At 40.3% G+C, this 27,871-nt stretch overlaps 1 protein-coding gene across 1 annotated transcript in view; it reads right to left on the reverse strand.

Moving 5' to 3' along the window:
* Positions 1 to 7,088: 7,088 nt before the first annotated feature.
* Positions 7,089 to 27,871, reverse strand: part of LOC115448500 (nephrin) — a 232,147-nt gene continuing 211,364 nt past the window's right edge. The window contains exons 9-13 of the mRNA XM_037441711.1: positions 25,678 to 25,867; positions 25,252 to 25,355; positions 24,994 to 25,135; positions 17,540 to 17,694; positions 7,089 to 7,336 (exon numbers count right to left, since the gene is read on the reverse strand). Of these exons, the coding sequence (XP_037297608.1) occupies positions 7,089 to 7,336; positions 17,540 to 17,694; positions 24,994 to 25,135; positions 25,252 to 25,355; positions 25,678 to 25,867 (839 nt within the window). The remainder of the gene's footprint in view (positions 7,337 to 17,539; positions 17,695 to 24,993; positions 25,136 to 25,251; positions 25,356 to 25,677; positions 25,868 to 27,871) is intronic.

Below are 27,871 nucleotides of genomic sequence, written 5' to 3' on the forward strand. Positions count from 1 at the left end.
AGTGGAATTCTTCAATAACTCGTAGTAGTTCATTTGGTTTGTGTCAAGATTGTGACATATTTTAGGAGTGTGTTTATTGTTTGTTTTAAATTTTATTTATTTTATTACTAGAGGGTGCGTGGTGCCTTCCAGTGTGCTGATGACAGGGAGTGCAACGAGCAAAGGTTCTAACCACAACCGCGGCCCCACCCGGCCGATGCAAATTGGGTATTTGACATAGTAAAGAAATAAATAAATTTGGTATTGAACATTATATAATTTAAGGTGTTAATTAAGAATATTTGACTTAAATTACAAATAAAAATTATTTAATATTTTATTTTCCTAAATAAAAATAAGAGTTTTTGAATCTGTGCATCATTTACAAGAAACGTCTCAAGCGAGCAAGACTAGAGAACGTGACGTCACGATGTATTATATGTAATGTCTTGTCTATTGGTCTTGTAATTCCGAAAAAGATTTTGGCGCGTTTCGCAGGTTTCATTAATATTTATTTGATTATTTCGTGTCCAAAGTGCACTTCACCGAAAAACAAACATGGAAATTGGTTTTATTCAAGCGGACAGTGCAAATTTGCCAAAAATTGTGTCTTTTATGATCGCAAATTTCTTTGCCTCAAACTCGGACTTTTGTTCTGCAGAATTGAGGAACGTGAAAACTTCATTGTAAGTACAAAACTATCCTTTTCTGATATTTTGTTCAATTCACAATAGATTACAGTTTGATTTATGTACTTAGCCTTATTTTGTTTTGCTATAAAATAACCTTTGTGTCATGCATATGATAGGTACATGTTTACTTTGTAGACTATAAATACAAATAATACATTTATTACGTTACCAATAAAATCATAACTTATAAGAATCTTACTCTGGTTAGGTACCTGTTATTTGTGTAAAATCTTTTCAACGAAAAGTTTCTCGTATTGTGGCTATCTGTGATGCTTTATTTCTATTTTTACAGATCATCAAGACAGTTGTATGGTGATGATGCTAATTCATATGCTAACTCAAATCCTAAAACATCAAGCTGATTACAAAGTGCCCGACATTCTTCAGTTCTCGATGCATTATTAGAGCATCAAGCATAAGAAAGGAAGTGACTGTGAAACGTTTTTAGCCAAAAATTAATGGTGTTTTTACACAAGAAAATATAAATTTTGTGGAAAGTCTGACTCGAGCACAACACGAAATTCAAGCATGGCATGAGTTAAGGTATTATTTATTTATAGGTATTTGATTGCATTTTAAATGTGATGTTGCCTTTTTAAATGTGATTTGATACTGTAAGTATTGAACTAATAAGATATTTAAAATCAATGTTCTAGAGCAAAATTCCCAACTTGGGGTCTGTGGACATATCTAGAGTCGGCTGATTTCAATGTTGAAGCTATATGAAGTTTCAGGTTGTGCTTAAGAGAAGCATTTTATTGTGATTTAAGGAGGTCTGTGGTGATCATCTTTGCTCATTTAGTGGTCCACAGCTAAGAAAGGTTGGAAAATGCTGTCTTAGATTAATATATATTGGAATTATATGTTTCCATGTGAGATGCAATCTCAAAATGTAAATTAGTCTTGTAGCTTTACTAGTCTTTGATGTTTGTGTTCACATTCATATGTGTTGGGCACCCATTCTACAGGGCATCCTAGTGGGGATATAAATGTATATGTGGCCACCAGGCAGTTTAACATTTAAAAAAAAAATGAATTTTCTTTTCAGGAATAAAAGCATCAAAAGCATTTGATGTTTCACGATGCAAAATAACTGTTGGATCCTTGGTTGCCTTAATAATGGGAGCTAAAGTACCAGATACTCCAACCATAAAAAGAGGAAAAATCATTGGAAGTAGTAGTAAGAAAGGAGTTGGAAAAAAAATATGACAAGATTGCAGAATGTGGTTTTATTATTAGCCAAAAATTCCCAATGGTAGCTGCATCGCTAGATGGTATTTTAAAGGGTGACACAGTTATTGAAATTAAATGTCCAACAAGCAAAAAAAGTTTTATATACTATATATGTAACAACACAATCACAGAAAAGTTTGCAGTCTAAGTTCTTTTGCAAATGTATGTGAGTAATTTAACAAAAGGTTTATTTTGTGTGGCAGATTGGGAATTTGAAAAAAATAATAAAGTCCATGTAATACCAATAGAGTATGATGAGATCAAAGTAAATGATATTTTATCTAAAGTTGTAAAGTTTTGGAAGAATAATGTTTACAATCTATTGTAAAAACTTATTTTTATAACTTAATATAGAAAAATAAAACATTATATTCTAAATTTTGTTTTTATTCGTCAAATGTTTTTAATTAAGGAGCCTAGTAAATTAATTAAGGCACATGCAATAACAATGCAATCGTCCAAAAACTTAATTAAATTTGTATTGACAACTGAATGCAGTTTTAACATTAATAATAATAATAATTTTTATTGTAAATAACCGAATTTGTTTACAATTTCAATGGTTACAAATTACAAACTTATTATAAAAAAACATTGAGAACTCCCTTAGACGTTGGATGACTCTTTCAATGTGTATCAGTAAACTTGCTATCTCCTTAGTTTTTAGAGCTTCAACTTTGGTTTAATTAGACTTAACTGATACACTTGGCGGTCCCACTAAACTGCATCCCTTTTGTAATAACAGTTGCTCAATATGCTTGAATCCTCTATCAGCTAGTATAATCGCACCAGGTTCCCAATGATCTAAAAAGTTGCAATTTTCAACCAAACATACATCGCTAATCCTGCCACCATAACCAGGAGAAATGTAGTTAATTATACCATCAGGTGTGCTACTTATAAGGTATTTTATTGTATTGGCCTTTTATAATCTTGAATAATAAACGAATCTCACGTATTGTTTACATTAAGACTATTACATCATGACGTCACGCCCTTTATTTGTCACGTGACTTAGCGTTTCAGCGGGAAACACAAAATGTAATTATTAAAACTGTCTTTTAGCTATTAAAATGGCTCTAAATATTAAAAAAACAATTGTCAAGCATATCTTTAGTGACTTTAGAACATTTTAAAGTACTTTACGAAAATTTGTCAAATACCCAATTGTGAAGTCTTTTAATTAAATGTTGCGAATGCCGAAGTGAAAGCGAATGAGGAATCTGTTTAAGCGAAGCACATTCATCTTGACGGGATAAAGGTGACTCTAAATTCGGGCGGACCATTTTTCATGGATTTTCTAATTTCCTAGCGTCCGGGCCGCGTGTTTTTCATAATCCGCGCTGTTATTTGCGGCACTGCGTCGGAGGCTCGTCGTGCGCTCGCTCCGCACATAAATAACGACGGAGATTGCGCCGCGGACCCCCGTCCCGTCCCCCACACACACAGACCGCCACCCGACCGACACCAGCCGACCCGTGGATCATTTATCCTGACGAAAAAACCTGATTAATCACTACATTCTGAGACGGAGGCGAGCGTAAGTCACGGCGCAAGAAATAATTAATCGGTGCGCGTCAACCGGCCGTCGCGTCGGCTCGCTCCGACACCGCGCCGCCGACGCAACACTGCACCGCGTCCTGCTGTCGTGCTCCATCAGTTGGGTGCCGACTTGAAGTGTAAAGAATGTACGCGACCTACGACTACGAGACATATTGCCGCAGTATGTTATGTTAAATTCCAGATAAAGAAATAAATTAATTACACCAGGCGTGATTCTTTTACAATTGCTCAAAAGTGATGGTAACTCACCACCCGATGGCTCCTTAGTTGCTTTCTGTTAGAAAAAGATGTTTGGTGCCACGGATACCGCCTCACACATGTCACCTTCACAATATTTATATTCCTATACAGGGAGTGGCGCGGCCCGGCGCCACAGAACTCGATAAATCTCGCTGTCGGCGATCGTCCGCTCTACTGATCGACTTCCCTGGATGTGCATTTCCTTAATAAATTCGGTCCATTTGCTACCGCCCGTGGAGGGTTATTTTTGCAATGTTGCGTTATCTCGGCCCTCTCTCACAGGTAAATGATCTTCGTCCGTGGGCATCAGATCGAAACTTTTTATTTGACTTTCGTGCCCTGCGATTGTCAGTATTCTGGTGGAATGCAATGATCGTAAATATCTCCTAGTTACACCTAGTGGATTTGTGGCTGGTTTTGCCGTTGGTTTCCTCTCTAACTTTTAGTAAGTATCAGTTAAGAATGAGCATACGACAGTTGGCTGCAGTGCTAAACAGCGCGGGACACACGACACTGAAAACTTTAAATCATCATAAAACCTCACCAATTTAATGATGTATACGTAATATCAACCAGTTATTTGTAATTCACCTGTAATAAAAACTTGTTGCAACCATGGTTGGACTCCATGTGTAACAACTGTGATCACGGTTCTGTTAAGGAGTGAGATTATTATGATGTGCACAACACTGTGACATGAAGGAATACCTGACTATGGTTGTAATATAATTGTTACAATGTGACTGTGTGACGGTGTGCCCGGCGGGGATCAGCATTAGTGGAAGTGCCGGCAAATATGAAAATATTTTGGCGGCAGATTTAATGGGGGGCGGGCCGGAGCCGCCGCATAAATCCACCGGCTGTATCATATAATGTGGGAGTTTTTATTGAGGCGAGAACGGCATTCATTAGGGCGCGATTTATGGCGCCAGCGGGCGCGCCGGCCCGGGACTGCGGGATAATCGCATCGCACCACAGCGCCCTTTTATTATATTTGTTTTTAATGTGTTTCAAATTTAATTGTGAATGGAACGTTTATTTGTCATGTGATTGCGGGATATGCATATCGCGACCGGCGCTGTGGGCCTGGTGTCAGTGCAGGTCAAACTACAACACAGTCGCCGGGCGCCGCAGACACAATACGGCTGGCGGGTTACACAATGTTTATGCCACTCAATAACATGCTCCGCATAGCCAGCAATAGTTCAAAGAAAAATATAATATCACATGATTCGAACTGTGCCGTGCAGGGCTCAAGCCAGGTGCGGGTGTGCGATGAGGCGGAGAGAGGCGCCGCCGCTGTTTATAATGTGATGATTGTTTAATTTTCATAATTATAAAGTCGCTATTTAAATTGCTAATCATTTTAATCGTGCTTGTTTCCACGCCGGCGCGACGAACAGCACTGTCCCCTGCAATCCATCTGCAAACATTGTGACGTCGTTGATCATTGTTCACAGAATTTACACTGGACGGTCCACAATCCTACGAGACGCTGTAAGCATATTCCAGGCTCCGGAGCTAAGACTTTAGTCTAGAAATTATCATACTGTACAAATATTTTTCAAAACGGAAGCGATGTTAATTATAACATTTCTTCATTAATATATCGTTATAACATTTCTTCTATTAAGAAGTCCTATGTTTTGACAGTGCAAGCAACTTTGGCTTTTACTTGATACCGCTTGAAAGCGAGAAATCTATGACAACATGTGAACAATAAATTTCTCTAATATTCTGGGTTTTGTGCTGCCAATAATTGTTTTTCTATACATAACTTTGGCATTACTGTATGTCTTACTTTATTCTTTAATTTAGTTTGTCATTATATTCAGTTCATAATATTTCTATGTCCTCAGTATGACACAGGTCCTTTTTTAGTGAGCCTAACATTTGTCCTGGTACTGCGGTGTGAGGAGTTATTGCTGTGTTCTAAAGTTGGCATTTGATTATAACACGTTGACACGTATCGATGAGCAACAAAAACCTATCGCGCGAGTTTCGGAGACGTGTCGCCGCTGTGGCGCCGCAGCCGCGCCGCCGCCGCGCAAACGATCCGTCTAGCGTCACTTCTCTCATCAGGTTCCAATTAGAGCTCGTTAGGAGACGAGATGCTCGCGTCTCTAACTTTTGCACTCAAACCCGTTAATGACAAAATAAACTGTATACGCTTTCTTGTGTGTTACTGCGATATGATTAAGGGCAACTTGACTGCGCGAGCCCAATTTTCAACAGTTTTTTCATCCTGTCACGACAATAAGAAAATATTCATTATATAATCGAAGTGTTCTAACTCGTCAAGGCTATTAACGCAGGCGAGTCTTTGGCGTCGTCTCGGTTATTGACAGTGGAGTAAACCACGTGAACTTGAGGGACAACTCAGGGTGCGAGAAATATTAATTAGGAGCGTTATGAATACAACATCAATTCCTATCACGCAATATCGTTTTTATGTTTGCCGGCAAACATTCCGATGCTAAATGGGTTAATATCAACATGGGGACTGCGTGTAACATGCGTGTCGTGAGCCTTGATGGCATTAGCTCATCACGCTGGAGCCTCCCCGCTGCCGCCGCCGACCGCGGCTCAGCTCAGGACGAGCGCGGGTGCAGACACGCTTGCTAGGATTTATCCACGCGGACGTGAGTAGCGTGTGGAGACTGCCGATTGCCCTGCGCGGCGCTGTGTCGATTATCCTTATGGTATGTCTCAAATATTACATGCGGCGAGGGCCACAGTTTCATGCGCCGTTGTATTGTACAAAAAAGGCAAGTGTCGGTAAGTGACCACATCATATAATATCAGCCCTATACTATATACTGTCCCACTGTTTGACACGAGCCTCCTCTACTACTGAGAGGGATTAGGCCTTAGTCCACCACGCTGGCCTAGTGTGGATTGGTAGACTTCACACACTTTCGAAATTCCTATAGAGAATTTCGTAGGCGTGCAGGTTTCCTCACGATGTTCTCCTTCACCGTTTAAGCAAGCGATAATTCACAAAGAATACATACATGATTTTTAGAAAAGTCAGAGGTGTGTTGCCCTTGGGTTTTGAACCTACGGATATTCGTCTTGGCTGTTCATTCCACAACCAACTAGGCTATCGTCGCTTCAACAATATCATGTGAATTCTTAATGAGTTGTGTCTTCACCTATTGGTAAATGAAAAGTGGACTATATAGAACCTTGCAGGGTAACTTCGTGTGGTTTATACATTTTGTCATGATTGGCATCGCACTGCTACCGGAGTGTCGATATTATCATTATATTTTCAGTTACTGTTCATAATTTACACGTCCGTGTCGTAAAAGAGGGCCATGGAATTAAACAAATATTTACTCATAGTACCAAGAACATTAAAAAGAAACTATCAGTGGGTTACGTACAGTAGTTGTTGGGTATGAGGTCCGGTTCCGCGTCGTCGTGGTCAGGGAGCTTGGCGCGCGGTGAGTCTGGGTGCTGGTGGTGCGCGTGGTGCGTGGGCGCGGGTGGCGGCTTGTGGTGACGTGGGCGGCGGCGCCGGCGCAGCGTCACCGCGCACGCGCCCGCCACTAGCGCGCACACCACGCCTGCGCACGCGCCCGCCGCCCCCACCACGCCGCCCACGCCCAGCGGCGCCTCCGAAGCTGATCACACGCATACAAATAAATTACGTAAAAATTACCGTTCCTTACATAACGTAGTAAACACAACATGAAAATATAATTAATGCAAATCTTCACCATGGAATAATTGTGTAGTTCCCACCTCCACGGGTGCTACATAATCTATCTATACTATTATATAAAGCTGAAGAGTTTGTTTGTTTGTTTGTTTGAACGCGTTAATCTCAGGAACTACCGGTCCAAACTGAAAAAATCTTTTTGCGTTGGATAGCCCTTTATTTGTGGAGTGCTATAGGCTGTTTATCATCACGCTATGACCAATAGGAGCGGAGCAGTAATGAAACACGTTGCAAAAACGGGGACAATTTATTAAAACGGTAAACGGTTAAAGTTATGCAACAATGATATATGACGGGATTGTTCTTCTTAAAAAGTTCTAAAAAATATATTATAAAACAAAGTCCCCCGCTGCATCTGTCTGCCTGAACGTGTTAAACTCAAAAACTACCCAACGTATTAAGATGAAATTTGGTATGGAGACAGTTTGAGACCCTGGGAAGAACATAAGCTCCCGGGAAACTACTACTTTTATAACGGAAAACTTTAGCCTGAAAAACTTTATAACGCGGGCGGAGCCGCGGGCAAAAGCTAGTTATGTCATATTCATCTTATGACAGTATGGTGGCATTGAACTGAATGGTCAGGGCTTTCGTGTTAAAGAACTGTCGAAAAACCCCGGTATGAGACAATCCGTTTGAGAAGTGCCGTCACTTTGCGAATTATACTGTCAAGTATTAAGTAGGTATCAGTAGTTATTGTAAGCCTATATTGCGTATGGGACACAAATTCCAGATTCCGGGCTGCTACTAAACATAAAAAAAAATATGCTCGGCCTAGGTTTCGAACCCGGGATTTTGAAACGATGTTGTACCACGCACGCAATACAACTACGTCCCAAAGGAACCAAATATGAAGCATCATATTATGATACTTTTTATCGTTAAACAAAATTTTGTCACCGACGAAAATCTCAATACGATTTCAATTAAATGTCAATAATGGAAAATTCAAATCCATTTTATATAAATTGTATCGCAATACGCGCTGGCAGAGGTGCGAGGGCCGAGGGAGGCGCGGGAGACCAGGGACGTGCCAACTTCTGTCGACGCGTTACATTTTCATTCGTCAGTTTTGAGCAATGAATGTAATAATTGTTACGGCTAATTCGAAATGGTAAACTATACATCCAAAAATAATAATAAAAAATACCCTATATTCTCAGGACAAGCGGATGAGCAGCCCTTACCGCTCGGTCGCGATATAATTATTCACGGGTTCACCAATGTTCACATTATAATATGTAGTTGTTTTGTGTTTAGTGCTGAGAGGTGGCGCAGCTGTATGCGACCAAAGGCTTGATTGTGTTCAGGTGTCATGTGTCACGGGAGCGAGCGTCAAATATTCCACGTGCGAGTGAATGGGCGAGCAAATTGGCGCGGCGCGGCGGAACAGCCCGTCGCGTAGGCGGCGCCGCAGGTACTAATCAGGGGCTCTTATATCATTCGGGAACTAATCAGAGGAGGCACGTGACACACAAACAGAGACGGTTCGTTATTGTTAATAGCGCGTTGTGATGCCAGCGCGAGTCGCGAGCGCTGATCACATTAAGGCTTGGGTACACGTGCTTGAAGGTGCCATATTAGACTAATAAGCCGACATGCGACACGTAGTACTGGAATGTTTTGTCAAAATCACACGCATATTTCTGGCTATAAGTTTTCAGAAACGCCATTTGCGTCGTTATTTGGGGTCCTTGTTTTTTAAAAAACATCTCCATTACTCTTGTATACTAACACGGCAGACCCTGTGCACCTGATGACAAGTGGAGTGTAATGACGTCGAGGCCATATTGTGCCTCAGTCATGACATGATGTCAAGCTCAGTTGTGACTATTTTAGATAGGATCAAAATGTAATATAATATAATAAAAAGTGGTCACATGTTAATACTTGGTGTTACATAGATAGCAGTGTCAACGAACACTTAGCGTCAGTCAATGTAGTATCTCCAAACATTATAATGTCCACTAGAGAGTCGCTGCGTTGATCGATGTTCGCTTGCTTGTGATGCACCAATCACTGAACATCACCATTGATGCTGTAAGCAGACTGTCAAATGGCATCAACGCTCCGCCACCATTAACACGGTTCAGTTGGCAAGCACGGCGCGATATCCCAGCAGTAGGTTTATTTGCAGGCACGCCGCGCGCCGAGCGTTGGCTTCGTTACGCAGTCAGTAGTCAGCGGCCGCGTCACACTCCTTTCTTTTTCATACATACGTAATGGCTGGTTCAAATAATACAAGTACTGCACTTTTATTACCATTTCAAGCGTGTACTTTTGATTTTGTTACTCACTCACGTATTTCTGATTACATTCCACAGAAAATGATTTTTAGATCCAAATACTCAATTCTAAAGTTCATTTTATTGTAGGTATATATGTTTAAGTAGACGGGAAAACATTACTTTATCGTTGTCGGATTTGTGATCAATATATTATTTTGATATAAATCTAAATCTGAAGCGGTTTATCAGCTCCCAATCTATTGTGCTCGCCTTTACGTAAAGACGCTACCCACGACATGTAAATAGTATTGCATGAAATAATTGGTAATAATCTTGTGTGGATGTCAAATGACGCGCCTGTCAGAGTCGATACAGTAGCTGTGGCTAGCAATGTACATAGAAAGCGATGTACACTTCATATACATTTGGAATTGAAAGATAATATTAAAAATGACACAGACACGTTAGTAATAACAGCAATCTAGCAAACGCGTGGATACCTGTTGTAAGAATTTATATGAGAACCTATTAACATTGATTGAATGAGACTACTAAACGCTTCTAGTATTTTTGCTAAATGTGTGTACCTATCCCCTCATATTGCCGTGAGTGCATAAGAAAAGGCTGCAAATATACGGGTGATACTCCACGCTAGAGCTAAGCATTATTCAAAAAACGCCCAATTTAAAAACTCAAACAGACGTGAACCGTTATTCAAGTTAATATAGAATATGCCACATACAGTCGAGTGCCATGTTGCGTCGCCGCCCATCCCCGTCTGTTGTTTGTCGAAATCTTAACTAGAATAGTCTGAACATGTCACGTGCGGCGTTGTCTTTGTTTCAGACTAAGTCGTCAGAATGCGCAGGAGGCGAATAAAGCGACTTACTTCGGGCGGACTAAAGATAATAGTGTCGTCGCGCGTATCTCGTCACGTCTATGCGAAGCGCTCTTCGCATATATCATAAAGCTAAAGGAGGTTCTGCGTCCAGTCCATCGCTATTCTCATGAAGGTGAGGACGGGCCGCCGCGCCGCGCGGTTCGGCGTTGACCGCGCTGATTTATTCGGCGGCGCGGCGCGGTGTGCCGGCACTGGCTGCATCCCGATAAATCATCGCCGATCGCCGATACGTAAAAACGACGACGAAATGAATAATCATTATTCATTGCACTTTATCAATGATTTATTGCAGCGTTATTGTATTTTTCCGCTCGTTGTAATTAATCCGACACGCGAGGAGATGTATTGCGCGTTTCGCTCGGTGTGGACCGCGCAGTTCCACCTCACGCCTCGCTCTATCTGCTCGATATTGAGTGACAATCTATGCATTTTATCCTTCACAATGTCTACATGGGATATAAAAAGATAAGCCGCCATAATTCTGGTGATAAAGCAGAAACGATGATTTTTTATAAACGTGGACCCCACTCCAGGTGTATCTGCTCGCTGTAAACATCACCGGGCACAGAGCGCAGGCAGTAAACATGCATTATGTTCGCGCAGAACGCTCGAGAGCACGGTGCTTAGCTCTGTTGATTTGTCATCTCGGTAATGTTTCCCGATGCAGGAGAAGGTATGAATATTTCATAAGTGGGGCATGTGATTCTCGGTGCAGCCCGTTAAGTGTTGCGCGGCGCACACTGCGCTGCGATATACGTTACAATTGCATCTGTATATTAAAATAAACACCAGGAAGGGCTAGCCTGCTTAGTGTTATTTATTTTATTTTATACAAGAGGAGCAGAAAACAGATACATATACAATAAGTAAAGAGTAAAATTACACATGTACTGCATTAATAAACATGTAACCAAAACCACAGTTCACAGTTTAACAGAAAACTTTACAAAGAAGCAACAAATGTCTATTAAAGGTCGCAAGTATTATAACATTTAAGTAGCAAGGTGATTTTTTTTAATAAATTCTAGTATTTTTTTTTAATTTAAATATTTAATACACTGACACACGTAACTACAACTATTCGGGATCGACAGGGTGCATTTATGGCATTGAACTGCGAACTCCGTATAGTCACTCGGAACAGAAAGATATCTTTTACCCTAAACGAAATTTATTAAAGGGTAAAGAAGTTACCGGCTTTCTGCCATAAAAGATTAAATTTAGTGGAGGGGCTGTATAAGTCAACTGAAGGCAGGTCAGGGATTAGGACCCGCGGGTGTTACGTAGAGCAGCGGTTATTTATGGCGACCCGCACCACCGACAAACGTTCCAATGCGGTTACTAAATACACAATATATTATGTAGGAATTCGTCGTGCATTCGCTGCATAAACATAGACAACATTTCTGAACGTGTAACAAGAGGGGCAACCAGTACATACATTTCCAACTCTATTGATATTGCATAGAGTAGAAATTATAATATTCGCCCAAGTCCGCGCTGCCTCTGCGTTAGATCGAGGAATCATGCGAGCCACACTGCCATGCAGTACATTCCATTAATGTAATGAGAGGCGCGAACTCGACGCTTGCAAACATTATTGTAAGTGATCGACGATGTAGACTGCGCACGCCCGAAGGTCACGAGTCTAGTGTTTTAAGGCACAGTCACAGCGGCGCGATAAGCTGCTACATGCGTTTTCGATCTGCTTTTTAATAATAATAATAATAAATCAGTTTATTGTCTTATTACACAAATGATAACATACATATTCTTATACTATAATAAAGACAAAAGGAAGCGGCTCAGACAACAATAATTGTGGTAAATTCAAAATCACCAATCAAAGAAAGTTTTATCTAGAACGTTTTGTTGAAAAATTAAAACTTGATTCAAGTAATTTCTTAAAATTTTGCGATAGTAAGTAGTCAATATGATTGCTATAACTGCACTTTTCTATTCCACTGCTCGCGATTTATTATATTGTGTTTCTTTGCAACATCAATATTAGGCTACTGTCTATATACAGACAAGTTACAACATTTTTTTCAAACACATCTTCTAGTTGGACTCGTTGCTCGCTATTCGCTCCCAGTGAGACAGTTGTTAACCGATACACGCTTCCTAATGCGCCGCATCGTGAACCATCAAATCGAGCTTCAAATCACTCAGTAATGTACGCATGTATAGCGACGCACTTTCATATAAATTCTATGCAAATTATTCACGAGGTTCCTTGTGATGATATTCAACAGAAAATTAAATGAAGCATTGAGGGAACGAAATTATTATGTTATTAAAGTATTGCTTAGTTTTAGAACCCAATACAGAGCAACACACACCACATACGTAATTTATCTTCTATTAGTCATAGGTCTCGGCTTACTTCTTGTCACCACACACAAGTTCTTATAAGTTAATCCGATGGATCCTACCGGATGGTTGACAAGATTGTGTTGATTACAGAGATTTAATACAATTTCTTTTGCTGTTTGTTATGCCCCGCGAGTTATATTGGAATGTCATTATATAATATTTTAATGATGAGTTGGTGATCGCAGTCGTGTCGGTATTTGCGCATGGTGATGTTCCGAGCGGGCGCGCGCCCCTCGCCGCGCCGAGCCGCGCCGGTGCTCTTCTAACGAGTAAATTCATTAGAGATCCTTTTAACTCCAACGCGGGCTCCCTATTGTCTCGGCTTTTAAAGGAATTTCTAATTTCTACACGAGCGCAGCGGGGATAGTAGCGAATATCTGTTTATATATAAATGGAATCACAGCTAAATACACTGACCGACGTTAAGCGAACTATGAGACTGAGTTTTATCATAGTTTTAAATATTTTATATCGCTGTTTCATCTTTATAAGGTAAATGTTTCTGTGAGTTAGTAGTTCATCCTTTTGTCTTACATAGGTTATAGTTCATTGCCAAAGTCAACATATAATGGTTTTCAAACAGTGACGTCCAATAGGTAGGACTCGGGGGCGTTAGTCTGGATGATAAAAAATATTTAGCGAAATGTTTTTTAAATCACAAATAGTTGCATAAAGGTTAGGTCGGCAATCCGCGCAGTCGTCGACCGCCGCGTGACAAAGAGTCTGAAATGGCTTCAGAGGAATTTCCTGCGACCGCTACCTATACAATTTGCAGTGTGCTCGCTCATCATGCAAAAACTATTCGTGTGCAGTTTCCCATTGTTGTGCGTGGGGCGAGGATGTATTCGAGGGTGAAGGTGGGACGCGGTACGGGGAAGGGGAGGGAACTGACAGGAGCCGCTTTCACCAAACAATGAATAGAATTTTTAATTACAAAATAAATTCGTTGCCGTGTCAAAAGTCTTGTATCCGATATATTTAGCGCCGGACTGCTTCGTTCCGATGAGACGCGTTCCGCGATCAATTGGCGCGTACATCCAGTGAGACATTAGTAATTTTCGTAGTCCATGATTTATTTGATCCCTTGATCACATTGGACCTAATCTCAGACTACTGTCTACCGAGCATGTACACCGTACATTCCTTATAGGAGTTATATAACAAATAGTACGTTTGGTTGATGGTAGCTGGTGCGTGTGTCGTAGCTGATCTCCACTTGAGGGTCGTTGATTAATCCGCCGGTGAATCCAACGCCCGTTTAATTATGCTGAGCCAACACTAAGACACTCCGATATCGAACGGCGCGCGAGCCTGCGACACGGGCCCAGCCTCTCAAGCCTCGTTGACCCGCTTCCGACACCACTATTATTATTGCTATAAGACTCTAAAATAGGCTGATGTTCTTGATCCTTTGTATTGACGTACCGAAACTAGTTGTTTTTGGCATATTGTCAATATAATAATATTTCGTATAAAATATTGCGTGTCCGTATTCAATTTGAAAACGTACTAATTACTGTTTGAAGACTTGCATGTTAAATATTGTAACATAGCAGTGGCAGTTCTTTCATAGAAGCCCAAAAGCCTGGCTTGCCCTAAAATGATTTTCCTAAGTACACAAAACCGAATATGGAATAATAACCATAATTATACGGTCAAATTACAAAAAAAATATCTTTAAAATATAAAACATTCCCGCGCTATGTATCACTGTACTGGTTCCTCAATACACACTACCACACCCACACCGTATCAGTATACACACATTTTGTTCCTAATACCAAACACACACACAAAATATATAAGTACATCACTCTCACTCTTATTGGATTTTACGAGGCTTTATGCCACAATATTTCCTTCTCGTTCACACTCGTGGATAGAATATGGTTAAAATTCTACCACATATATGTATATAGCTACAGTACGTTTCTATATCAATCAGTACTGAAAAATAAACCAGGCTTTTGCCTCCACAGATATGATATAAAATTCGAGGTTGCTAAGTCCTTAAACTTACTCCTATTATATTAGCATTTGTTCCGCGTAATATTCCTTATTTAAATTATTAATCTTTTAAATAATTATGAATATCTAATGATTTTAGCATTAATTTAATTGTAATTGCATTATTATAATTATTGTAATTAATTGCACTATAATTTTACGTACCTATCAAAAAGGTTTTGTCACATTTTTAGCATTAATTTTATCGTAGGTATAATTTTGTTTCGGAACTGGTAACACCAGTTATTTGTTTTGATTTCGACTGAAGGACATGTATCCATGGCTATGAATAAATAAAAAAAAAGTTTCGATTGAGCCGGTGACGCCTACATTTTTAAGTATTTGTGTTTATTAAAGTTTTTTTGTTATTTTAAACATTTAAATACGAAAACAATTAGTGAAATGATTTTTTGTGATGGTTTAACGTGTGTGAAAAGTTTTTATCGGTGAGTAAATTTGTGAGGTTATGGTGGACAACAACAACTTCAAACTAGCTGGCGAGTGGCGCGATATGTACACCTCACTTCAAGAAACTTATTTATAAGGTATTTACACATCCAAAACTAATTAGCGTGTTGGATGCTTCCATATGAATAATCATTATGTTGTATTTGTTGTTGTTGCACATGTTTTTCGAACGAGGCAAGTGTTTGGAATACATATATTCTGGTTGAAAATAATGATACTACTTGATCGGTGCTATCAACAGAACATATTCTAAATCACATTCAGTTTTATTGTGAATGCATAATATTTTATAATTTTGGTAAACAGCGAATTTGAACCACATTGTCTCGTCAATTGAGTAGGTACAGTATGTCACGAATGTTTTTAAAAAATCGTGCGCATAGACACCAGAGTACCTAATAGTAGTTTTTTCAGGGGTCACAATGGGTCAAAAATCGTTTTTACGTTACGTTATGAGATCCTATTAGTGAATGTTTTTAGCATTTGTGGCTACAGTACAATGTGATTACAATAAAATATGTAACGGTTCCTCGGAGCCACCGCGAGCGTGAAACAGTTCCAGAGCGCAAGGACACGAGGCCGCTCCGGCGCGCACCCGGCGTGCTGCCATAAAGCGAGGGAATCATGGGCCGCTCGGCTCGGCCCCATCAAATCTTCCGCCCGTTTTAGCCGCCACTTTTCCTTGTTACTTATTTTTTTTTCCGGCGAAGCTAATGTTTTCCCTGGGCTAATAATTCGCGGAGGATAAAGGCCGCTCTGCCGCCACTTAGAGCACCCTCCGTCCCTCGGCGCGGCGGCGAGCGCGGTCCGCCCCTCCCGGGGCCCACCCTTACCCTTCAAATTGAGTTTTGCTGTGTGATTTGGAACAAAAACTAGTTATGTTTGAGTGTATTGTTGATATGTCGGCGCTCATTCCTCGTCGCGCGGGTGACTCGATGTTAAATCGGCAGCTAATAGATTGAAGGCTGAAGGGAAAGCGTAAAAGTTAGATTCGTATTGACGAGGGCCGGCGCGAGTGGGCACGGGCTGGCTGAGCAGTTCGCCTAACGAGCGACGAAATCAAATGCTGAATGGTAACGCGAGCCGCGCGCCCTCCGTACTCCGCCGCTGGACCCTTTGCCTGATTTGCTCAGATGTTTTATACCGACGCGCATCAATTTGCATGGCGTCTTAATGTTGTTATTGCTTCTATTAAAAGTAATCCCTTTATAAATGTTTATTGTGGTGACTAGTTTTTTTACCTGCTTCTTATTTTTCAATACTTAATTTGGTTAAGAACTTTAATAATAATGTTATCTCTTTTATGATACCAATTTCAAAAGTTTATTTTGATGTATTCTAATAAACTACTTCGAAGTTATGGCAAAACGATGTCACGGCTAATATAGCTTTACAATTTCAATGTGCCACAACTTGTCACATGAACATTACATAACAAAACTTTACAGTGGCAGTGTAGAAGGGGTTGGCAGAGATCCAAATAATGTATCAACGTTTCCTTAAGCTTATCTCCTTACCACACTGTGAGAGGTGGTCAGCGTATTGCCACGCATGCACTATAATAATAACGTGCTAAACTGCTTTAGCCAACAATTGGTACACAGGGATGCTTCTTCCAATATAATAATTAGGCATTTCGTAGTTCATAGTTCGTATGATTTAGCTGTCATCACCATCTATTTCTAGTCGTCCAGTAGCAGTTAATATTTGTTGTTCTAGTGTGACGGGGATTGTGCTCAGCGTAATGTCTTGGCACTATGAGACTTAAAATCGAATGTTTCATCTTCGTTAACTTTTGAGTTGTGCTGTTACTACTCATCATTCTACGCCCTTAAAACATTATCCATAATAACCCATTAATTATGATCGAATTAAGGTATTTATTAGCTTAAACTTTTGTACGAATTAAAAAGACATTTAGCACACAGATATACATCTTGAATTGACATACAGGTGACTATTTATCGCAGAAAATACTCGATCGCTACAATTATTATTCCATGATAATGACGCAAGCAGGCTCTAGACAGCATGTCTTTCAACAATCATTGACGCTAATAGAAAACTACAGAATGATCATGTTGTCCGAGCCCGGTTCCATCCGTGTAGTAAGATTAGTGCTCACCGGTTCGTTTCTCGGGGTCCCTGAAGAGCACGTCGTCGAGCGCGGCGGGCGGCGAGCGGCCCTTGCTGTTCACCGCCACGGCCACCAGCCGGAACCGCACCTCCCACTCTAGCCCGCGCACCGTCCACGACGGCTCCTCCGACGACAGGTTCGCGCTGCACACAATCAACCAAACACATTCGACTATAAGCTTATAATCTTACAACTCTTTGCAATTCATAAATTATTTGTCCGCAATAAACATCTAACTACGGGCTTAAATATTTTGTACTAGTCAACAACTATGTTTGTTGACTAGTACAAAATATTTGAGTTAAACAGTTACAGTGTCCAAGTTAATCAGTTAAAAGTTTTGTAGTGCTATAATAATATGCAATCTTTACGTATATTATAAAAATCTACCTGTTTAGTGTTTACCCTTCCTCAAGTACCAGATCTTTTAATATTGAATGCCATTATTTTTTTCGCCCACAAACATCGTTGCTACAACTCATGTGCTGTCTTCTGAACTATTCAAACAAAGAATCAACGTAAAACTATATATTTGAATTATGTTTACAGCGTGTGCAGAGTAGTGAAGTATTTGTATGTATATATTTATAAAGCGAGTTCATTTTTTCAAAGAAACATCAGGTCAGTTGAAGCGTAATTTTCCGCGGCCAATTTGGTTTGTTTGTAAACGATCGGTTAATTTGTTAGTGTTTGTGAGTTGCGACTGGCACAGCGCTCGGCCGGCAGCCGCTTCGGCGCAGCGTTGGCACATTTCGTTCCCTCTTGTTTCGCATTTTGTAACGTAATGTAATCAGCTTGAGATGATCCGTATTATTTTTTTACTCCTGTAAGAACAACAACTTGCTATCCTCCTGCTCTATGTACTCGTAAATAAAAATCAATGTTTCTATGTTTTTTCTCTATGAGAAAACATTGCCCACTACTGTGGTCATTGGATGCCCAAAAGGGCTTTATAGAAAAATAATATCTGTCAATACTGCAATAGTAAAATAATGGTAAGATGTAACTGAAATCAAGCATAAGGATAATGTCGGTCATTGTATTGAATGTGTTTTAATAATTATTTTTACTTAATACTTTACGTGGCGTTTCAACGCGTACCGGGTTCAGCTAGTTTTTAATAAACCTGAAGGTTTAAACCAAAAACCGTTGAACGAATTGGAATTAAATTTTAATTAACAAATAAATCTTATACTAGATTACTATAAATAGTCCGCTTTGATTTTAAGGAAAAGCTCTTCCACATAGAAGGAACTACGAGAGATTTTTTTTTACGATATCAATATAATATAATCTATACTATTATATAAAGCTGAAGAGTTTGTTTGTTTGTTTGTTTGTTTGTTTGTTTGTTTGTTTGTTTGTTTGTTTGTTTGAACGCGCTAATCTCAGGAACTACCGGTCCAAACTGAAAAATTCTTTTTGCGTTGGATAGCCCTATGTTCGTGGAGTGCTATAGGCTATATATCATCACGCTATACCCAATAGGAGCGGAGCAGTAATGGCTAATCTCAGGAACTACCGTTCCAAACTGAAAAATTATTTTTGCGTTGGATAGCCTTTTGTTCGTGGAGTGCTATAGGCTATATATCATCACGCTATACCCAATAGGAGCAGAGCAGTAATGGCTAATCTCAGGAACTACCGGTTCGAACTAAAAAAAACATTTTGTATTGGATAGCCCTTTGTTCGTGAAGTGCTATAGGCTATATATCATCACGCTATGACCAATAGGAGCAGAGCAGTAATGGCTAATCTCAGAAACTAGGAGTTTGAACTGAATAATTCTTTTTGTGTTGGATAGCCCTTTGTTCCTGGAATGCTATAGGCTATATATATCATCACGCTATGCCCAATAGGAGCGGAGCAGTAATCGCTAATCTCAGGAACTACCGGTTCGAACTGAAAAAATATTTTTGTGTTGAATAGCCCTTTGTTCCTGGAGTGCTATAGGTTATATATCGTCACGCTATGACCAATAGGAGCAGAGCAGTAATGAAACATGATGCAAAAACGGGGACAATTTATTAGTTTTGAGAGCTTCTGTTGCGTGCGCTGCGTAAACGGTTAAAGTTATGCAACAATAATGTATGACGGGATTGTTCCTCTTAAAAAGTTCTACAAAAATATATCATAAAACAAAGTCCCCCGCTGCATCGGTCTGCTCAAACGTCTTAAACTCAAAAACTACCCAACGTATTAGGATAAAATTTGGTATGGAGACAGTTTGAGACCTTGGGAAGAACATAGGCTCCCGGGAAAATATATAGCGTGACTTTTATAACGGAAAACTTTAGCCCGAAAAACTTTATAACGCGGGCGGGGCCGCGGGCAAAAGCTAGTAATCTATATTTTGACGGTTAACGTTCATCAATGAGGACTCTATGGAACGAATAGTCGTTCAAGGAAAGGAGAGGGCAGAAGAGCTCGTGGACGCGCTCCTACATGTTGGACAGACCAAATCAAATCCATGACGCACTCTTCTATAAAGAATGCTTTAACTCCGCCAAACATCGAGGCATATGGCGACGCACCGCGAAAACGGTAGCTTTTTAAATAGCTCAGAAATGACCACGACCACTCTGTCAAGGGGGTACGACTACGAACAATAAGAACTCATCAATTTCTCATTCTTTAATTTACACATTGAACGATCATAATATTGCGATCGTATTCGGTTAATATTTTACGAGACCGTTAAATGTGTCATTACTCATAATTATGACGGCCCCAGTATCGGCTAATGGCGCTTTTATGACATCTGTTGTGTTACGGCCCCTTAATACCTTAAAATCGTTTATTTTTTTTATTGAATACATGACTAAACATAGTCAAAACTAAATAATAATGTACTAAATAATTTATTAAATAAATTATTACTCATGGAGTATACGGCCTCATAAACTCATATTTTATGCACATGTTAGCTTGTTTTTGTCTAATAAGAAATAGAAGAAAATTTGTTCAGTCAAAGAGACCCAACAAAGCTGGTAATGAAAGAAGTATAGCATAACATATGATAAAATTCCATAATCTTAACAGGAACTACCATTGACGTCACTATAAAAAGTGTTTTCTAGAGCGGTGCTTCTACACAATTCAAGAGTTCTTTAACTATAAATCAAAACAGTAATGTATAAACTATAAATATAATCTGTGACATTACATATTTGCTTTCTTGAAATAATTATAATCATTAATATTTTAAATTAACGATGTAATAGACATCGAAATGTAAAACTTATGAAAAGAAGTTCTAATCTTTATCTTAACAATTATTTTAAGTTTGCATTTTTTGAACTAATAAATTAGTTTTCACATTATTATGCACATAAATAATTTCTATGTCAATAAATTTACAATAATCTTTAATTGATCAAAAACCAACATTTAAGATCAAATTGTACCATTTGTTTTGCATTCATTTATATTGCATTTCATTTTAAGTTATGTCGGGTTACAAGCCTTTTCAAATAATACACTGTCTTATAATCTTGTATGCAAAGGTTCGTCTAAGTCGTTATTGGTGCTTTGTTAATTCTACCATAAAGCAATCACGTAGGGACTTGGTAGTGATTTAGTGAAAGTGTTATTTCTGGGCATTACCATTTACATCCTAGTGCGAGGAGTTGCTATATTCGAAGTCCTCGGCCGCGATGTTTTGTTTAAGCGATAAATATGGTGGCGTGTACTACGCGCAGCTCAATCCTCTCTACATCCTGTTTTATAAATAGATTGCATGCACATATACGTTCGTTATAAGGTCAAAGTCCGTAGCATTCGGGAATAATACATTTTTAGAATCGCAGCAACAATTCCCGAGATTATCGCGTTCAAACAAAACAATCTTGAGCTTTATAAATAAACAGTGTTAATAATAGCGCGCAGTACACGATGTTATTCAATAATTAAATACGAACAATGTGTTAACAGAATAACAGTGTATAAATATCATGACAAATACAATGTTGCTAATGGTCGGCGATGCGTTGCCAATGCGATATCGCGCGGTGCCAAATAGTGACATTATCGCGCGACGTGTCCGCTGCGAGGCCGTCACTACTTGTTGGACGCGTCTTGTTACTAATACAATATAGAATTGTGTTTGTTTGTAGACATATTATAATGTGATTAAAGGGTTGCTAAGGGGCGATAATAATCTAACAGCGTCTGATTTTACTGACTGGATAGCGACCGTGACCGCGACCTACTTGGATTACCTTCATCAATGAGCCGGCGCGGGGGAGGTAAAGAGCGTTTGAGGGGAGCGGTACCCTCGTCAAGGCGGGGGACACGGGAGGCGGCGGCGCGGGGACGGGGGAGAGGACTTCTAGCTTACACGCCGCGTTAATAATGTACCACGTGAATACCAAATAAGACATTTGGCACGTATCCACCTTCTCACCGCGGGGTGCGGGGGTGCGGGGGAGAGGGGCGGCGGCGGGATTCACTGGGCAACTACCCCTCACCTTAAGCTTTGGATACACTTTCGTACAGCGTCAGCATCGTACGGTATAAGAAAGCTGAGTGCTCCACAAAACCCATAAGAATTTAGAAATTCTGGAAACTCATATCAGGCTATAGTGGTGGTAAAGAGTCTTGCTTCTCCATTGATGGATGAGTATCAGAAGTATGTATTCAGTAGCGGATGTAGACAGCTATGTAGTTAAAGTATACGTTTTCCGCATACATACCTGGCTCGTTCCGCGAGTGCATTTTGCGTTTAGCCCTTGTACATTCAGAAGGGAAAGGCCGGCTTTGGTGAACCGATGAACTTTAGTACTAATTCCCACCAGATCCAATGTAGTCATTATGGCATGGGAATAAAGTAATATATAATGTACATCTCGTAGTGCAGAGACTACATCGTGCACAGTGCGTGAGACGCGGGCTTGTACAGCCCTCGCTCACCGCGCCACGTTAATTCATAATTAACGTTGTTTCGCCAACTTTAATGAGGACCTCGTGTTTACACGGAACGCCACTCTGAAATACCCACCTGTGCTCGCATTACATCGCCTCTCACTTCTGTGCCAAGATAGTGGGCACTCACACATTTTTATTCAGGTCATTTGCTTGACATACGCTCTGTCAGTCCATAAGGCATCCAGAACTTTATTAAACAGCTACATGGCACAGAAATAAACAAATTACTTTAGCCTAAATAATCACTGCGACGTTTTGAAACTGGAACGAATTATAGCGCCGGCATTGTGTCCAAGTATAGAAGTAAGTAATCACTTCTTATTATGTTAATTACTTTGCAGCGTTCTTTAAAGATCATACACACACGCACATACCTTCGCACACATACAAGGGCTTTGTAATAAAACAGTGGAAGTTATTTTGTTTATAGCCGCAGACATCGCATACATTTTAATTCTCTGCTAACATATGTGACGATGCGCAATAAAAATTTAATGTTCTATATTTGCGTTTACATCAATTGTTATTCTGCCAACATTCTATTAACCAAAATAAATGGAGTAATAACGTTATAAATACTGAGTACACATTTAAATGTAAATACAAATTTCTCTATTATAGATATTATGTAGAAGGGGTTTGGAGTTTTGAATTTGGTCAGTTACCGTTGTGACTGACTGTTTTTATCTATGAGGGTATTTTCTAACCAATGACGAAAGGAGCAAGCTGCTTGTCTAGTTTCTAGTATTACGACTGCCAACAGTCTGAAGCGACGAGACACAGAACTTTGAATTCCAAATCACCACGTTCCCAGCGCTTGATGACCGAAAAGATTTTTTTATGTATGCACGGCATAGTGACTCCACTGCACTTTATGTTAAGTGGAGCGGGGTCCAATAGAATGATTGTCGACTGACGAGAGATGATTACCCCTCAGCAGTTGACACAATTATGCCGGCTTATTGCATATACACAAGCTGATCCCGGAACGCGATACACCGTCGTGCGCCTCTATGGCGGATTGTAACACTTTGTGTACGTTAGTCGTTATCCGGGCGGAAATCAAATATATCCTACCGCCAGCAAATGTATCATAATGTCTATTTATTACAACGGCGAGATCTCCTCGACATACGGTGCGCGCGTTTGCTATATTTGGTGGCAGGAAAAGGCATTGCGGTGACATCGACTCAGACAAATTCTCACATAAGGGTAACGTACCGCTTAGAACATCACCGAGACATATTCGCTCCTTCAACAACCGACCTACTTTTCGTATCATAGTGACATTTGTTAGTGCACGGGGATCAAATGCTTCAGCTGTCTTAAGCAGCATATGCATCATTTTAGTTTCGAGGAGAAAGTGCAGTCTTTACCACCACCGTCTAGCCTGAAGCGGCAGTTACAGAATAAAGTGAAATTATACACAGTGCTAACGACGTATGTATAGTGCCCACCACAAATCCATAAGCCTCACTTATCCTTAAGGTAATCAAAGCATTTAGGTAACATGTGTCTGATAGGTGTTAATAGGTGATAGTCAGTTATCATCAGGTGACCCAGTTATTTGTTCCCAAACATTTACTGTAAAAATACGGCCAATATTGTAGCGGCGAGATGTGGCACCCTCTTCCTCTTCCTCCCTCCGTAAATTTTTGACGATAATAATTAAATTCTAAACGTGCATTTGGCAAAATGGCCGCGGAATTTTAATTACCGAGGCCATTCCAGGTCGGCTGTTTCGATGACAGGAGAAATATAGGAACATGAGTCTAGATTCTTGAAAATGCTGGAAGGGACGTTAAGATGATATAAGATCATGTGACTCTTTTTATACAAATGTTTTGAGATAAGTACATTACCCGCCTGATGGTAAGAGGCACACCCGCCTGTAGAGTAACTACTTCAGCCAGTACAGCTTATTTAAAATATAGACATTAAAAAACGATATAATTGCTACACCCATTCGTAAAGTTTATTTCCATTCGTCTAAAATATTATTTAACCTTACCGATAAATCGTGAATCAATAAAAACATTGATTAATAAGTTTATTGAGAACTACTGTACTATTCGATTCGTACAGTAATACGAGCGGATAGAAGACTGAACAAGATTTGTGTTGGCCAAGTTAATCTGAGTGCTGAATGCCCGCCGCCGCCGCACTCGCGCGTTCCGAATCTACTTTGTTACGAGTTGGTCGGAGCACAGCGCCCTCACGTACCGCTTCTCATTAAATGCTTTGATTTTCGTTTTACTACTTTCTGAGTGTTTGGCGGTGTGTGCAACATCTTCAATGCTTAAGCTTATTACACCTGTACGTGGTGCAACATGTTGGTTAAAAAATATTCTAGCAGCCATTAAACCTTATTATACCAGAACGTCGTGGTAGGCCGAAATAATGGTATACGAGAAGTCGATGAGTTATAAGATCATATCATGCTAGGAAAAATATTTGTGCTGCTTAAATTATGGATATTTAACACTAAATAAAAATAGAGATGTGTAGTGACTGACCGCGGTGTGGAGCCGTCGGCGGAGTAGACCTCGAGTAGGAAGGTCTGCGGCAGGCCGCCGTCAAAGCCCGCCACGCATGACACCTCCACTGAGTCCGCCGTCTGGTTCCATAACGTGCAGTTGCGCGGCGCATGCGGCTTGCCTATACACACGCATAGTATAAGAACCCACACACACATACAGCACCTCACATGGTTTTAAACAGGCCGGCATAATTTCTCGAGAGTTGAGAGGGCGGTACTTTCTGTGCGCACTTACCAGCAGCCACCATCTGGAAGACGCAGGGCGCGAGCTGCGAGCCCACTTCGTTGGAAGCGGCGCACGACAGCGTGCCGTAGTCTAGGTCTGCCACCGGCGTGTATCTGCACAACACCAAACGCAAATATTCATCATCGCAGTCATCATATCATCAGTTTTATCGCAATAACAAAAAGGCACTCCGCCTTAAACGCAGGATGTGATTTTATGTCACGTCCTAACGTAAATAGTAGAATCATCAAAGAGCCACATTACTAGTATTGTCTACAACATTAATCTTGCTCGAGTTGCATAAAGCTATAATCTTTAGCCAACATAAACTGACCCTTTTCAATTTCTTTTGTATCTAGATCACTCACGTAATTGTAACTACGAGGTGAACATCTTGCCATTTTATTATAAATTACAAAACACAATGTTACTGACTTAAGGCTGGAAGCGCTGCCGTTGGAGGTGTAGCGGTCGGCGGCGACGTCGATGGTCTCGCCGGAGTTGTTGAACTTCCACTTGAAGACTGCAGCGGGCGGGTCGGCGTCCACCTCGCACACGATCACCACCGACTCCCCCCGCGCCGCGCCCACCACCGACACACCACCTTGCCGGCACGACGGCGCATCTAAAGAATGCAAGGCCACCAACATTAGTCCGGCATTTAACGGTAAGTACAGTGAAGTCTCATTTTGAAGCCAGATGATAACTTTTTATGGCTTTGTGATTAATAAAAACAAAAATATTTACGAAAAAAATTATTGGTTGAACTTAAATCTTTCAAAAGATACGGTATTTGTGTCTAACAGATTATATTCAAGTGTGTTGTGTTGGGTTATAAACCGTGGGACGTATGTGGCACATGTCCCACCAGCTCATCAGGCAAAGTGGTGCCACCGTCGTAACTGCGCGCTCGCATGCTACGCGAATCTCAAACTGCGCCGCGCCTTCGGTTTGACTTACTTAGACTAGCTGTAGGACTGTGCGTGTTTACGTCTGGATGGGTTTATTTTTTATAGAGAAGACCAACAAATGACAAAGATTTCTGAAAGTTGATAAAGGCATCTGAGTAATTTATCGTCTATGTTTAACTACAATACTGTGTAGAAGGTCGCACGTATGCTAGAGTTGGAACTTTAGGTGGATGCAACTGGAATACTTTTTATTGCAGTCAAGCAGTATACATATTCTATTCGAATTTGCACGAAATCGAAGCCCTTGTAATGTTTTGCTATAGTGAGACTTAACAATTCATTGATACCTCAGGGATCAGTCCAAGACAGTGGTACATAGAGCTTTAATTCAAAGTGCTTTGTTTTATAGGCGATCGTGTTATTTACCACGAAGCGAGCGGCTGATGCCGCTGCTGAAAAAGGACAGTGGGGGAGTTTGGAACGTCCTCAGCCTGGAGCTCGCAAATGAGAGCCACTGTAATATGACAGAACCTCTGGCTGCGGACCACAGTACGACCCATTTTGGTCGCGTCCGACGACTGACACGAGAGCGTTTTGACCGTCACCAAAGGCTGGGCAAAATCTAATGTGTTTACGCTTATTTTGTGGGCAGTTGCCACAACTACGGTCGACCCCGAATATCACTATGGGCTGGAAAGCATAGGGTCCAGCATTGTGTCAGCGAGATTGGCCAAATGTGAACCCCACTAACGCATAGGTAATAGAAAGTTCACGTGACTTCGTGTTACTTGAGGTTAGACGAAACCATTAATTTTGTACTTATTTTATGTATTTTTTAATGAATTTAAATCTAGATATTTTTCGTACTTAATTACATATTTGCACGAAACTAGGTCTTAAAATTAAATACTAAGCTTAGAATATGGCAGGTATGCTGAAGTCTGTATGTAAATCATAGTCTAGACGTGTAATAAATCCACACACATAAGCTCGGTGGATCAAAATATTTTTGCGTAGGTATTTGGAATAAGAATAATTTTAAATATGCGATGTAACCAAGTATACAATGAATAACATCGGAATTCATTACATTTGATTGTCAAATCGTTCAGGTCTCAATGTATAACTTCGGTAAGTTTTAAATTATACGTACATATAAGTACATATTCGTATATTGGCAGAATTTGTCTACAATAATGTAATTATTCCAGGGAGCCAACAAATTCTATCTCCCCAATCTTCTTTCGTTTCCTTAGGAACCGCCGATGCACCCACGGTTATCCTGGGATCGTGGGACTTCACTACCGATGACCCGTCGCTTATTTGCAGTTTTAAACAAACGTCATAGTTTGAGCTTCATGTATTCTATCTATGTTCAGCGTTCTTATTGAACTCGATCAATTAGCAATTCCTTGGTTGGAAACCACACGGATTTAGATACAAAATTGGCGCAGTAGTGTCGCGTCGCGGTCGCCGGCGCGGCGCGCACACGTGCTCATTTGTGCCGACGGCTAATTGGCCGTGAAATTGACGCTCGTGCGAGCGTGCGGGTCTACGATACGTCGCTGTGGTGGTATTTTGGTGGCGCCGTGACTAATGTGTACTCTCGGTCGTGCGACTAACCTAAAAGGTACTTTTTATTGCGTGTTAAATTATTATGTATTCTTTTAAACAGTAATGATTTTCAGTTACATTAATAAATAGCTTGTTCACAACTA

The sequence above is a fragment of the Manduca sexta genome, chromosome 23, assembly GCF_014839805.1.
Source record: "Manduca sexta isolate Smith_Timp_Sample1 chromosome 23, JHU_Msex_v1.0, whole genome shotgun sequence".
Lineage (NCBI taxonomy): Eukaryota > Metazoa > Arthropoda > Insecta > Lepidoptera > Sphingidae > Manduca > Manduca sexta.